This window comes from Aquarana catesbeiana, linkage group LG09 (assembly GCF_042186555.1).
Source record: "Aquarana catesbeiana isolate 2022-GZ linkage group LG09, ASM4218655v1, whole genome shotgun sequence".
NCBI classification, from domain to species: Eukaryota; Metazoa; Chordata; class Amphibia; order Anura; family Ranidae; genus Aquarana; species Aquarana catesbeiana.
Genome location: NC_133332.1, coordinates 217,306,382 through 217,321,094, shown reverse-complemented (window position 1 = coordinate 217,321,094; position 14,713 = coordinate 217,306,382). Strand labels below are relative to the sequence as shown.

Here is a 14,713-nt window from a genome sequence, read left to right as displayed (position 1 = left end):
AGGAGTAATACTTACCACCCTACCCCCTGCTCCAGCAGTGTGACTAATTCTGTGAAGTTTTTTCTGTACGGCATCCTAACCGCAGTCACACACCTGACCTCTCCACTTACAAAACAGGATTAATAGCCCTGCACTGTATGTGATGTCAAGGGACAGCTCACAGCCCATAGCACTGGAGCTAGCCAGAGCTGGGGTAAGGCAAATGTTACTGCCCTTTCATCTCCCTAGACATACGCATTTAACCCTTGTAGTGGGGAAGCCCCACTACAAGGGTTGTTTTTTCTGTCCAATTCCTGGATTTGCCCTTTAAAGGGTTACTAAACCCACAATACTAAAATAAGTGTGTATATGCATGAAAGCATCCTTGTTGTACTCACTGTGGAACCTAAGGGGTTAATCCTCCACATTTGTGTACAAAGGCTGTTTGATCCCATCTTCTCTGATCCTCCCTTTCTTATACTGTCCCCAAACCATCTGCCATTCGTACAGAGCAGCGGTGGCAAGTCTGCACATGCTGTGTGTTAGATCATAGCATGCGCTCTGTATCTGTTTTTTTTGTTGGAAGAGTGCATGTGATCAGCACAGCACCAATTAGCGCTGTCCTGACAGTGGATTATGCCATGGGTTTAGTATTTTAAATGGTGGTTTGGAAATGCAACAACTCTGTAGCTAGAAATCAATAATTCCACCATACAACGCTCCAAATATAATTTCTGAGAGTTAAAAGAACACTTACCATAAGGATAACCCCATGTGCTGTACTCAGGGGGTAGAATAAGTGAGCCAGCTGTCGGCACCGGAACGACTGCTCCCTCAGCATAATAAGGGATTGTGGACCCTGTGGATAAGCAAAGAGTTGGGTGCGAGGGGGAGCCTAGATTTTCCATCTGTGCGTTCGGAAAGTTCAGCTCAGATGCATAGCAGAATGGGGCATTTGCTTGCTGCTGGGAGTGGCACTTGGTGGGGATAGACACATTGTCCATTGGCTGGGTGCTGCCGCACTGGTCATCATCAGCAGGGGGCGCTGAGGGGACGACAGGAGCTGGCACCTGTGATATAGAATGTCTCAGTCCTAAGCGAGCTTGACTGACCGGTATATTTCCAATGTAGATGGGTAATGTCACCGACACCTCTGGATTTTTTACTGTTACCTAGATGGGAAAGAAGTAGATGTAATCCTGGTTCAGATCATGTACAAAAAAGCTCAACTACCACTTTAAAAATATTGGTTACATAAAATAAGCTACTATAACAGAACTGGCCATAGATGGGTTGAAATTTGGTTGGTTCTGCAAAAAAATCGGCCAAAGTTCGATCCATCTATGGCTGTTCCTGCTCGACAGAAGTCGATTTAATGATCAACGTCTCTTGAATGGGATTGATGGAAAAACTTTAAATTTGATCAGAGGCTGAGCCAGTTGGCTGTGCCGCCAATCAATGTATTCTGACAGCGGTCTAAAAGAGTCTCCTCTTTCAGAATACAATGGCACAGATTCCTCCAATCACCACACTTGTGTGAAAGAGGGAATCCATTGCTTTGTTTTTTTGTTTTTTCAACCAGCCTTCCAGCTAATTGAAAGAAGACAATCCATGTATGGCGACCCCAAGATATGCATGAGACTTGTCTTTATGGCTATCTGAAGCCATGGAAAGTCCCTGGCTGCAACCTAGAAAGAGTCAGATGGCTAATTGTTGCCGACATGTCAAATGCCTGACCTTACAAATTGCACACTCTGGATCTGGGAAACACTCAAGCTAAATACTTCAAAGTAAAAAAAGCTAGAGGTCAATTGTTAATCTTTTATAATTTAGTATATTTAGGAAGACTTACCCAACATATGCCCTTTTCTGACTGGTTCTCTTTACTGTTAATAGGTATGCTTGAGGTTAATTTCAAAGTGAACGTTTGCTTTGACCCTGCTGCTCCATTTACCGCCAAGATCACCATCAGTGAGCGCTAAGGACTCTCCAGCTACCTCCATGTGACAGAGATGGGCCAAGCACTAATGGAAAGGAAATACATGAACCCCATACTGGGAGTGTACTGGGTACTTCTCTTCACTCCCATCACCAAGCAGAGGAGCAAAAGACGGGTGAATGTAGGAGAGGGCTAGGAATTCAAATCAAACTTGTTGCTTTTCAGGGAATTGGAGAAAGCACAGGTTCCCTTTCAAAAAGGTAAAGCGAAAGTGTTGAGAATAGGTTAGGGATAAGTTACAGGTTAGGGCCATTATTTTACATTGGTTTTATTCTCACTTGCAAAACAAAAAAAAAACAAAAACAAAAACAAAAACAAACACACATTTACAGGGCATGTAGGGCAAGGAATAGAAAGGCCCTCGATTTGCTTTAGGTACTATAATTAATTGTATAGAAATTCACAGGTCCACTTTGAGGTGACCCTTATTAAAACTTTTTTTTCTGATTACTTTTTCTCTCCTGCACCAAGCTTAGCCCATATGCCAAGATCACTGCCCAGGCAAACTGCCACTTCCAAGCAAGTAGTACTATAGGGAGGTCATCTACTGACCTGTTGTCACCGTCATGGCGGCACCAAGCATCTGACTCCTGCAGCTAGAAAGGCTACCAAGACACTAGATGCACCAACTGACTTTTTTTTTTTTAATTCAGTCTTTATTGATGACTATACATGTTACATAGTATTGAACAAGAATGTAGTAGTACGAGCAATAACTATTGTGTCAATGTTACAATGGCTTAACACACAGTGCCCTGAAAAAGTATTCATACACCTTGAAGTTTTCCACATTTTGTCGTCATGTTACAACCAAAAACGTAAATGTATTTTATTGAGATTTTATACAATAGACCAACACAAAGTGGCACATAATTGTGAAGTGGAAGGAAAATGATAAATGGTTTTCAAATTTTTTTACAAATAAATATCTGAAAAGTGTGACGCGCATTTGTATTCAGCCCCCTTTACTCTGATACCCCTAAATAAAATCTATTGGAACAACTTGCCTTCAGAAGTCACTTAATTAGTAAATAGAGTCCACCTGTGTGTAAATTTAATCTCAGTATAAATACAGCTGTTTTGTAAAGCCCTCAGAGATTTGTTAGAGAATCTTTGTGAACAAACAGCATCATGAAGGCCAAGGAACACACCAGACAGGTCAGGGATATTATTGTGGAGACGTTTTAAAGCAGAGTTAGGTTATAAAAAAAAAAAACCCCAAGCTTTAAACATCTCAGGGATCACTGTTCAATCCATCATCCGAAAATAGAAAGAGTATGGCACAACTGCAAACCTAACGAGACATTGGACTTCCACCTAAACTGACAGGCCGGGCAAGGAGCGCATTAATCAGAGAAGCAGACAAGAGGTCCATGGTAACTCTGGAGGAGCTGCAGAGATCCACAGCTTAGGTGGGAGAATCTGTCCACAGGACAACTATTAGTCGTGCACTCTACAAATCTGGTCTTTACGGAAGGAGTAGCAAGAAGAAAGCCATTGTTGAAAGAAAGCCATAAGAAGTCCTGTTTGCAGATTGCGAGAAACCATGTGGAGGACACAGCAAACATGTTGAAGAAGGTGCTCTGGTCAGATGAGACCAAAATTGAACTTTTTGGCCTAAAAGCAAAACACTATGTGTGGTGGAAAACTAACACTGTACATCACCCTGAACACACCATGCGGATGCTTTTCTTCAGCAGGGAAGCTGGTCATAGTTGATGAGAAGATGGATGGAGCCAAATACAATCTGCAAAAGACTTGACTGGGGATGAGGTACACCTTTCAGCAGGTGAACGACCCCAAACAACCAGCCGAGCTACATTGGAATGGATCAGGGATCTCCAAACTACGGCTCTCCAGCTGTTGCAGAACTACATATACTATGAGGCATTGTAATACTCTGACATTCACAGACATGACTAGGCTTGAAGGGAATTGTTGTTCCAGAACAACTGGAGGGCCAAACTTTGGAGACACCTGGTTTAGATCAAAGCATATTCATGTGTTAGAATGGCCCAGTCAAAGTCCAGACCTAAATCCAATTGAGAATCTGTGACAAGACTTGAAAATTGCTGTTCACAGGCGCTCCCCATCCAATCTGACAGAGCTTGAGCTATAAATGGTCAAAAATGTCACTCTAGATGTGCAAAGCTGGTAGAGACATCACCAATTTTCCTTATGCCCTGTACACACAGAAAATGTGCGATCGGATTGTGTTGTCGGAAATTCCGATCGTATGTGGGCTCCATCGGACTTTTTCCGTCAGAATTTCTGACACACAAAGTTTGAGAGCAGGCTATAAAATTTTCTGACAACAAAATCCGTTCGCGTAAATTTTGACCGTGTGTACACAATTCCGATGCACAAAGTGCCACGCGTGCTCAGAATAAATTAAGAGACGAAAGCTATTGGCTACTGCCCCATTTATAGTCCCGACGTACGTGTTTTATGTTACCGCGTTCAGAACGATCGAATTTTCTGACAACTTTGTGCGACCGTGTGTGTGCAAGACAAGTTTGAGCCAACATCCCTCGGAAAAAATCCATGGATTTTGTTGTCGGAATGTCCGATCAATGTCCGACCGTGTGTACAGGGCATTACACTTCACAAGTATGTGCCACTTTGTGTTGGTCTATCATATAAAATCCCAATAAAATACATTTACATTTTTGGTTGTAACATGACAAAATGTGGAAAATTTCAAGGGGTGTGAATACTTTTTCAAGGCACTGTAGATAAGCAAAATGAAGGAATAGTCCTACAGGGTGTAAAACGGATCAAAAAGAAAAATAAAACAAAGCAAATCATGGCTCTCAAATGCAGCAGCATAAATGGTAAATCTGCACCGTAGGACTAGCTAGGCATGCCTAATGTACAGTGCTCAATCTAGCCCAGGAAAAGCAAAAAATCTAAAAAAAAAACTTGTCATAGAAGGTTTTTGTATAACACAAGAAAAAGATAGTGGAGAAATATGATCTAGCTTCAAGGAGATGACTGAAGTCGAAGGCCGGCCATACACTGTTCGAATTTCTGCTGAACTGAGCGAGATTCGAACCAAGTTGTAGAGCGATCAGCTTGGGTACAACTAGCCTGCTGGATTCTCTTGCGATTATTGGTAGCAGCTGCTATAGCCGCTAATGAAATCTCCCGAGAAGATGGTGATTATCAGGTCTTCTCGTGATTGCAGGAAAAATTTGCACCATGTATGGCAGGCCTTAAGCCTAGTACACACAGGCTGAATGCTGGGCAGCATAGGCCGGTTCAATAGAAATTGGCCGACATTCGGCCCGTGTCTACTACAGTTGGTCTGACAGAAACGGACTGTTTGGCCGGCTTCTGTCGAAGGGGCATGACGAAAAAGGTCTGCCGATCGGCACCCAACCAGCTCTCTCAGCAGTTAGAGCGCTAACCGGAGTGTTCTGGTGGGGGGGGGGAATGGGGGCCGACACACAGCTGTACTGACATCGGATAGTTTGTACAGTGGCTCCGACCTGAGCTGTCAGTTTTTTACTTCCTTCAACCCTGCCGGTTGTGTGCTAGGCTTTAGTGTAGCAACAACATGGTCATGCTCACAGAAAGGACGAAAGGACAAAAGGTCAGTAAATTCCTCAGTAAAAAGAGTAGCTGGTTTAAATGAAAGGGTGGGGTGGGCAAGAAAGAAGAGAGGAGGAAAGGGGAAAGGGGACGAACAAAAAGCCAGAGGATCACCCTCCAGGGATCAGGCACCACCTTCAATCCATAGACAAAGTAGTGACTGGCACCTTCAATCCATAGACCGAGACCCAGAGAACTATCCGGCTCAGACTGGGATACAGCCTGCAGAGAACCATCTGTGCATGTAAAGTATCTGCAGGGCTTCAAACACTCCCTAAAAATGTCTTCTATTGTTTAGGATGGCACTTAGTTCCTCCATATGGAGGATGTCTGACTTTAGCATAACACAGGACCTTAGTTGGAGACGGTCTGCTTCCAGAGCGAAGGGATGCAAGCTGTAGCTGCATTCACCAGATGTATAGCGAGTGATTGTTTGCATTTCCGGATGGGTCTCTCCCTCAGGTGGAGGCGGCACACCCACTTAGGTCAACCCAAGTCAAGTGTTTAACCACTTCAATACTGGGCACTTTCACCCTCTTCCTGCCCAGGCCAATTTTCAGCTTTCAGCGCTGTCACACTTTGAATTGTGCAGTCATGCAACACTGTACCTAAACTACATTTTTATCATTTTAGAGATGGATAGAGCTTTTTGGTGGTATTTATTAACCACGGAGGAGTTTATTTTTTGCTAAACAAATGAAAAAAGACCGAAAATTTTGAAGAAAAAAAGGTTTTAGTTTGTTACAAAATTTTGTAAATAAGTAATTTTTCTCCTTCACTGATGTGCCCTGATGAGGCGACACCAATTGGCACTGGCAGGCATCGCTGATAGGACTGCACTGATAACCAATGCAACCCCCCCCCCCCCCCCCCCACCGTCAGGGGAGCCACTTATCGGCTCTCCTCTACTCACACGCTGTCAGCACGAGTAGAGGAATGCTGATAACTGGAACTTCCTATTTACACTGATCAGCTGTGATTGGACACAGCTGATCACATTAGTAAAGAGCCTACGTCATAGGCTCTTTACCGTAATCGGAGATGCGGTGTGTCCGAGTGAAACACCGCACCACCTATCGCCGGACGAGCGGCTTGTTCTGAAATACATCATATGACGTGTAATGAAACTCCCACCCGGCTGTCGTTTTGCTATAGGTCGCACAGGAAGGTGTTAATAGTAGCTGTCACATCCTCGCAAAAGGGTGCAACTGATTTTTAAAATGGACTATGGGATAGTAGCAAGTGTGCTTTAAATACATGGTTAGACCTAATTAACACCACATTTTATGAGGCATGTCCCTTTAAGAAAACCCCGGCACTTTTGCCAGGAAGCCAATACTGAACGCACAAAGGCGGCTCTATTTTCAGGTGAACACAAGTGTCTTCCCATTGTGTGTCTAGAACATCTTGTTCCGCTGACCTCGGAGGAGGAAGGACAACGTCAATATAACTCGATATCTCATTACAGCCCAGCCGGATAATTTGACTTTGGTCAGAATGTCGGTGTAACTGCGTTCTGCTTGTTCCTCCGCAAATTCTATTTAATCCCATTTGCAGAAAACACAATCCATGACACAGACACTAATGACTAAGAAACTCTTCATTTTGTGCCAGTTTTATTTAAAAAAAAAAAAAGGAGGGGGTTCAGCAGATGTTGGTCACACGCCGCAATGCTCTTTAAAAAGACCAGTTCCCATTTTAGAGGTATAATTACCAGCCAAACCGGTTTGAGTTAATATAGCTGACAAACAAATAAAACAAATAGAATACCTCGTTATAGTGGACCTAGCATCAGATATATTGTTGAAAAGTAAAAACATGCATGCTAAGTAATGTGTAAGTTTACCACTTACAGGTAGTTCTTACTTCTCACAAAGATCATAGTATTCCCCTTAAAATGCCTTCATAGGGTTTTTTTCTACCAGAAGGAAGGTGCCATCTTTGCTCAGGCATCATCCATTGTTATCTAGTACTTCTCGGACTGAGATGCTAACTCAGATTACACAATCATGTAAATTTTGAGACCTGTACAGTTTTTGCAAAATGTCCGATACCAACAATGTGACTTGCTCCAAAAGGTACAGAGTCTCAGTGGTCACTGAGTGACCCGAGCAACTGGTTCGTCCTGTCTGCAACTGACTAATCAAAACATCACAACCCTGGCAAAGCTGCCTCACTGGAATTCAACAACTTCTTTTTAATGATAAAAAGGTGGAGCTTTTTAGTGAAAAAAGCAAAACAAAAAACACACACCTTTAGAAATTAAAACTATACAATATAGGACAGTCTATATCAGGGGTCTCAAAACTGGTGGTACTCCAGCTGTTTGCGAAACTACAAGTCCCAAAAGGCATTGCAAGGCTGACAGTTACAAACATGACTCCCACAGCCAGCAACAGCTGGAAGGCGGCCAGTTTGAGACCCCTGGTTTATTTAGATGAAGTTTTGACACTGTACATCAAACACATGATACTGAGGTTTTTTTGGGTTTTTTTTTTTAGGCATTAGGCAGTTGGGTTATGTATTGGAGAAACAGATCACGCAAGGGCTCTTAGGCAGGCCATACACGGGGCAAATATTTTTCCTCCAACTAAAGAAATTTGCATGACTTTCCCATCAACAAGGGAATCAGCAATTGTCTTCTTCCAGCAGGGGGGGGATGGTAACCCCCCCCCATCGGTAGACAGTGATTATCGCTAGCGGCTATAGAACCCGCTTGTGATAATCACAAAAGAATCCGGCAGGCTGGTTGTACCAAAGTTGATCATTTAACTTGGTACATTCAGCCTGCCAATTAACGGTTTGAACTGTGTTTATAGCAGAGGCTGTACCTCACCTGGAGGTAGTAGTCTATCTGGATGAGGTTGCAGCCTTGTAAGATGGACTGTGGTAAAGCTGGCACCAAGATCTGCTCGTCCCATACCGCGTGTTTCCAAGCCTTCACCGGAGCCCCTTCAACCTCTGCGATTGTCCGCAGGTCATAGACACAACGCTTTGATCTGTAGGCAACTTTCTGAGTTCAAAAGAAAGAGGAAGAAAAAAAAAAAATAATTAAAATAAATGACAAGAAATTTGTGCGAGTCTCCACAACTCCAAAAAAAACGGAAAAAAAAAAAACGAAAACGAATTTTCACATTTGTCTTTCTTTGCCAAAATGTTAGTGGTCACTAAGCTAAATGAGGCTTACAAGTGACAACTGGCAGTACCCCTTTAGAAAGCTGGGCAATAGGAGACCATCAAAAAAGATCTCCCTGACTATACAATCTACATATTTTGTATTTCCAATACTGACAAAACTCTTGAAACATTTCTCCTTACAAAAGTGTTTTTTTCTTGGTAAGGAAATACATTAAGCCCTGGTTCACACCAGTGCAATTTGTCGTGCTATTTGACATATCAGAATAGCTTGACAAGTCCTATTTCATTGCCGGCAATGAAACCATTCAAATTGTTGCTACCCATGTCGCGCCGACTTTACATTGACTTCTGTTAAATGAAGTCGCAAACTGCAGTGAAACGGCACATTAAAATCGCACTGATCAGGTGGCTTCGAAATCACGATGAAGTGAACCAGGGCTAAAGTATGTCTAAAGCCAAAAAGTTGCTTCCTTTTGAAGTAGGAATAGGTCAAAATCCCGGTCGGTTTTCGTTTTGATAATTTTGCATCGTGTCCCCCTGGAGAGATTAATCTCCATTTCCTGTCCCAGAGACCGGAGAGAAAGTTAAAGTATCTCTCCAAAGTGAGGGAAGACCCCCCCCCCCCCCCCCCCCCAAGACAGCAGTTACAATAGAAGTCAATAAAAAGAGGATTTCCCCCAATTTCCTGTTCTGATGTCAACTGCAAATTTTGGAATTCTCATCACTTCTCATTCCCAGTGACAATGTTCACCACGACAGGGTGGATGAGCTCTCTCTCTCTCACACACACACACTTAGATTTTCCGTATCAAGGACATTGGCCACCAAAAAAATAAAAAATAAAATAATAATTAGGGAGGTGAAGGCCACATACAGCAATAAACACCTGGCATAATTTTATCACCATTCATTATCTACAGCGAAGGCAGTTGATTTTTTTTTCCCCAAAGCCACTACTCATTCCCATGTTCTGGCCCCATTAGTCTGGCTGAACAGTGAGTGTCGCTCAGCAGGACTGGTTATGCAATCAGTGTTCTGAGTGTGCCTGGGCAGCTGCTTTTCTGGTGAGGTTTGCCCCCCTACTGGTAACTTTTCATAAATAAGGAGTAGTGCTCAAAAGAAAAAATTAAAGACAAGCTAAATATCTCAGCGAGCTACTATGCTATGCAGCACACACTGCTACTGAGCTAAAAATCAGAATTGGCTCAGCAGATCCTGATCCAAATTCTGTGTACTACCCTTCAGAATAAACAAGGGCCCACTTGAATTTTTTTATATAGGGTTTCTGTTTGCACGAGGCAGCATGGAGTGTGTTCCAGCAAGAAGGTGCAAGCCAGGATCACCAAATTATGGAGAGAAGGGAGGGGGTGGACCGGTATACTACAGCAGTGCCTGGGTGAAAAAAAAAAACTGAGCTTCTCATCAGATAAGATGGACTTCCAGGAGCACCTTTCTAGTTTTACCAAAAACGTACCTTTAAAGTGTATTACCACTTTTGAAGCCAAGCTGGCATAACACCTACTTTAGGTTTGTTATATGCCTCCATTCACATTGCAGAACTCAAAAGAAAAAAAAAAAATTAAGGTGCAGCTTACATTTTTAGATGCTCTTTTCTGCCAACTACAGCAAGGCAAAAGCCTACTTAGTTATCTTTGCTTATGAGGGTCTGGAGAGCTGCGTTTGCCATGTTTAACCCTGTCTGTACTGTATTGGCAGATCTCTTTGTTGTAAACTAGATTAGAACACTGACTGTCCTAACAAAGGGTTATAAAATTAGAGGTCAGGCTTCTCCAAAGTATGTTAATGAGAGGGAGTTCATCCTGTCCTCATCCATTCTACTGGGACAGGCTCTCACTGAAGTTGTTAATAAAAGTTAGCCTTCAACACCTATAAAAAGGTAAGAATTTTTTTTTTTTTTTTTTTATGTATGATGTATGAATGAAAACACAAACATTGGGTTCTCTCATTCAGGACAGCCACTATTGAGAGAGAGTCTCCTCCTCTTCCTGTAGGAAACACTGCGCCAGAGCCCATAAAACTCTCACTTCCCCTGCCAGACCTCAGTTAATAGTGTTTCCTCCGGAGGGGAGACACTGTGCAGGGAACCAGGCTGATACAATCAGGGAGATTGTGGCCTCTTTCAAAACATCCCCAGGGGAGCAGGGGCTTCCAAGCAGTGGATAGGCGGTACATACCCGCAAAACAGCAGCCACCCCTTCCTTGTCAAGCGTGGCATCAGGCTGTGGGGGCCCCCTATCGCGTCCACAGGGCTGCAGCAAGGAGGACACTCCGCTCTCCCTGTACGCTGTGCAGGCCGCATTTTTTTGTTTGGAACGAACGGGCCGGGCGACGTCATTTCCGGCGGAGGGCGGATGTCTACCTTTAACCCGCGACTTCCGGTTCCGGGTCGCGGTGCTGATAGGGGGCCGGGCTCAGGCTGGAGGAGTCGGTTTACACGTACAAACAGTGTGAGACTCTACACAGGCAACCACCTGCAGTCATGTCTGAGGCAGATGCTGCAGCTCATACGGACACTAGCTCCAGCCTTCCGAAGGTAAGAGTTCCCTGGGGAGGGGTCCTCTCTACCTAGGATTGTCCCCCCCCCCCCCCCATGTACGGTTCCTTACTTAGGGGGGGACAGACCCCCTGGGTGGTCAGGGGGTGGGGGTGACTCGGATCCCTACAGGTGGGTCGGGTACACCCCCAGGGTTGTTTCTGTTAAAAAATTGCTGAATGTAATGTGCTTTCTGTATGTAATTTCAGAAATCCACAGAAAAGACAAAGTCCACTCATGTCTCTAAAAAGAAATGTGCCTCTTGTAGGGACAGTTTAGGGGAAGCTTGGACCAAGGTTCTGTGTAAGGAATGCATAGATTCCCTGGTCAAGGAAAGGGACTCTGAACAGCAGTCCGGCTTGGCAGCCTCTGTAAAGGAGCTGTCATCCACTTTTTCATCCTTTAAAACGCTTTTTGAGAAGTTTCAGCTTCCCCTTAATCCCATTCAGCAGGATTCAACCCCGCCTCATGCTCAGGGCTAGGCTCCTGCCAGATCCACTAGTATGGCTACGGCAGAAGAGGCTGCAGGCCCTTCCGGGGTGGAGCTTAGGCAACCAGACAGTGGCACTTCTGACTCCCATGAGGAATCAGAGGGAGAGGACCAGGACAGGGAGTCCAGGAAAATCTCCAGGTATAAGTTGTCCCTAGAGGAGGTGGAAGATCTCCTAGGGGCAATATATACAACCCTCGGTATACACGAGGATAAAAAACCCCTCTCACTCCATGACCTTATGGTACAAGGGCTTAGGAGATCAAAAGAGAAAAGTTTTTCCAGTACACAAGGTTCTGGTGGAGACGATTAAAAAAGAGTGGCAGGATCCGGAAAGAAAGCCCTTCTTCTCTAGTTCCCTTAAGAGAAGATTTCCGTTTTCTGAGGATCCAGCGTCCATTTGGAATAAAAATCCCAAACTGGGTGCAGCTTTCTCTCAGGTCTCTAGGCACACAGACCTGGCGTTTGAGGACATGGGGGCCTTATCAGACGTCATGGACAAAAGGATAGACTCACTACTGAAAAAGACGTGGGACTCGACAGTCGGTAACTTAAAACCAGAAATGGCTGTTACTGTGGTAGCCCGCAATTTAGAACATTGGCTTTTCCAGATTCAGGAGCATATTGAGGCTGGCACAGCTAAAGAGACTATCCTAGCGTCTTTCCCCACGATTCTGCGAGGCATCGCATACATAGCAGACGCCTCGGCAGAGTCAGTCCGTATGTCAGCCAGATCAGCGGCCCTGGCTAACTCGGCCAGGAGGGCCCTCTGGCTGAAGACTTGGCCGGGCGACGCCGCCTCTAAGGTCAAGTTATGTGGGATACCCCTGACAGGTGACCTACTATTTGGTCCTGGGTTAGATACAGTCCTAGACCGGACAGCAGACAAAAAGAAGTCCTTCCCACTCAAACGAAAGACCCCTACACAGAGAAAGAGGGGGTTTCGTCCGCAAAAGCGCAGGGAAGCCCCTAAACAGGGGGGACAGAAGAAAACCTGGGGCCAAAGAGGTAAGGGTAGAGGAGGGGCGATTTTTCGCCCTCCTGAAAAAGCCCAGAAAGATCAATGACTCTCTAAAAGCGGTGGGAGGAAGACTGGGGGCCTTCCTTCCACAGTGGGAGATCATTTCCCCCAATCGGTTCATCCTAGGGATCATAAGAAGGGGGTATCTCTTGGAATTCACAAGGCCCCCCTCACAAAGGTTCCTTGTCACGCAGCTTTCCAGCTGCACGACAAAAACCAAGGCCTTGTTAGATGCTCTGAAGGAGCTAGAACTACAAGATGTAGTTTGCAGAGTACCCAAGGGGGAGGAAGGAGAGGGGGTTTATTCCCATGTATTTATGGTAAAAAAAACCCTCAGGAAAATTCAGATTGATTCTGAACTTAAAGCCCTTAAACAAGTCAATTTGTTACAAAAGATTCCGTATGGAGTCAATTTTTACGGTCAGGGCTCTGTTACCGCAGAATTGTTTTATGGTGTCTCTGGACCTCAGAGACGCGTATTTGCACGTCCCTATTGCAGAAACCTCTCAGAGGTTTCTCCGTTTAGCAATAAACCTGGGCGACGCAATACTGCACCTACAATTCCAGGCTCTGCCCTTCGGGCTATCCTCCTCGCCCCGAATATTTACCAAAATCCTGGCAGAGGCCATGGCCTTCCTGCGACTGCAGGGTGTGTCAGTTATAGCCTATCTAGACGACCTGCTCCTTTTTGCAGTATCCCCAGAGAAATTGCTCAGGGACCTCGACCTGACAAAAAAGGTACTGACAGGATTAGGATGGCTCCTGAACTTAGACAAGTCCAGTCTCATTCCTTCACAGCGCATTATGTACCTAGGATACCTGCTAGACTCGACACTCTTGAAAGTTTTTCTTCCAAGAGAAAAAATTCTAAAACTGGACAGAGCAGTTTTATCTCTCCAGTGCAACCATCGGGTGTCCAAAAGGTCCTTAATGTCAACACTAGGTCTGCTGACCTCTACTCTCCCAGCAGTGCAGTGGGCAGGATTACACTTTCGTCCCCTGCAGTCATACGTACTGAGGGTATGGGACCACAGTCAGAAGGATCTAGACACCTTAGTACAAATTCCCCATCGATTAAAGAGATCTCTTTGGTGGTGGAGGAAGGAAGCGAACTTGTCGCAGGGACGTCTGTGGCTTATTCCAGTTTCACGGATAGTAACCACGGACGCAAGCGGCAAGGGCTGGGGGGCGCATCTGGGATCCCTTCTAGCGCAGGGCGTATGGAGGGGAGACGAACTAAAAAGATCGTCCAATTGGAAGGAGCTGAGGGCGGTCGGCCTGGCCCTCAGGTTTTTCAAAAAAGAGCTTCAGGGCCACCATATACAGGTACGGTCAGACAATTCTTCTACCGTAGCCTATATAAACAAACAGGGTGGCACCAGAAGCGGAAGTCTCCTGGCCTTAGCAACAGACATCCTAAATTGGGCCGAGACCAACACTCTCTCACTCTCAGCTGTGTTTCTGAGAGGAGAAAGGAACGTTATAGCGGACTTTCTCAGCCGGAGGAGGCTGAGAGAGGGAGATTGGGCCCTCAACCAGGAGGTTTTCAATCTCATATCCGAGAAATGGGGACCCCCGGAAGTGGATCTTTTCGCTTCAAGAGACAATGCGAAAATCCCGTTTTTTCTCCCTAAACGCAGGAGAAGGAGCACTGGGGGTGGACGCATTAACACAGAATTGGCATTTCAGGACATGCTATGCCTTCCCCCCTCCGGTGTTATTACCGGCGGTTCTGCGGAAGTTCCAACTAGAGAACACCTCCCTCATTCTAGTAGCTCCACATTGGCCGAAAAGGGCATGGTTTTCAATTCTCAGTCAGTTAGCGGTGGAACCGCCCCTATTCCTTCCACCTCAGGAGGATCTTCTCTCACAGGGTCCAATCCTCTGTCCACAGGTACACCAGTGGAAATTAGCGGCCTGGCTACTGAAGAGAGTATA

The 14,713-nt window shown here is 45.1% G+C and overlaps 1 protein-coding gene across 1 annotated transcript in view; it reads right to left on the bottom strand.

Annotated features, from left to right (window-relative positions):
• The window catches only part of ARRDC1 (arrestin domain containing 1), a 40,156-nt gene that overhangs the window by 6,788 nt on the left and 18,655 nt on the right, over positions 1-14,713 (bottom strand). The window contains exons 6-7 of the mRNA XM_073600952.1: positions 8,409-8,585; positions 737-1,151 (exon numbers count right to left, since the gene is read on the bottom strand). Of these exons, the coding sequence (XP_073457053.1) occupies positions 737-1,151; positions 8,409-8,585 (592 nt within the window). The remainder of the gene's footprint in view (positions 1-736; positions 1,152-8,408; positions 8,586-14,713) is intronic.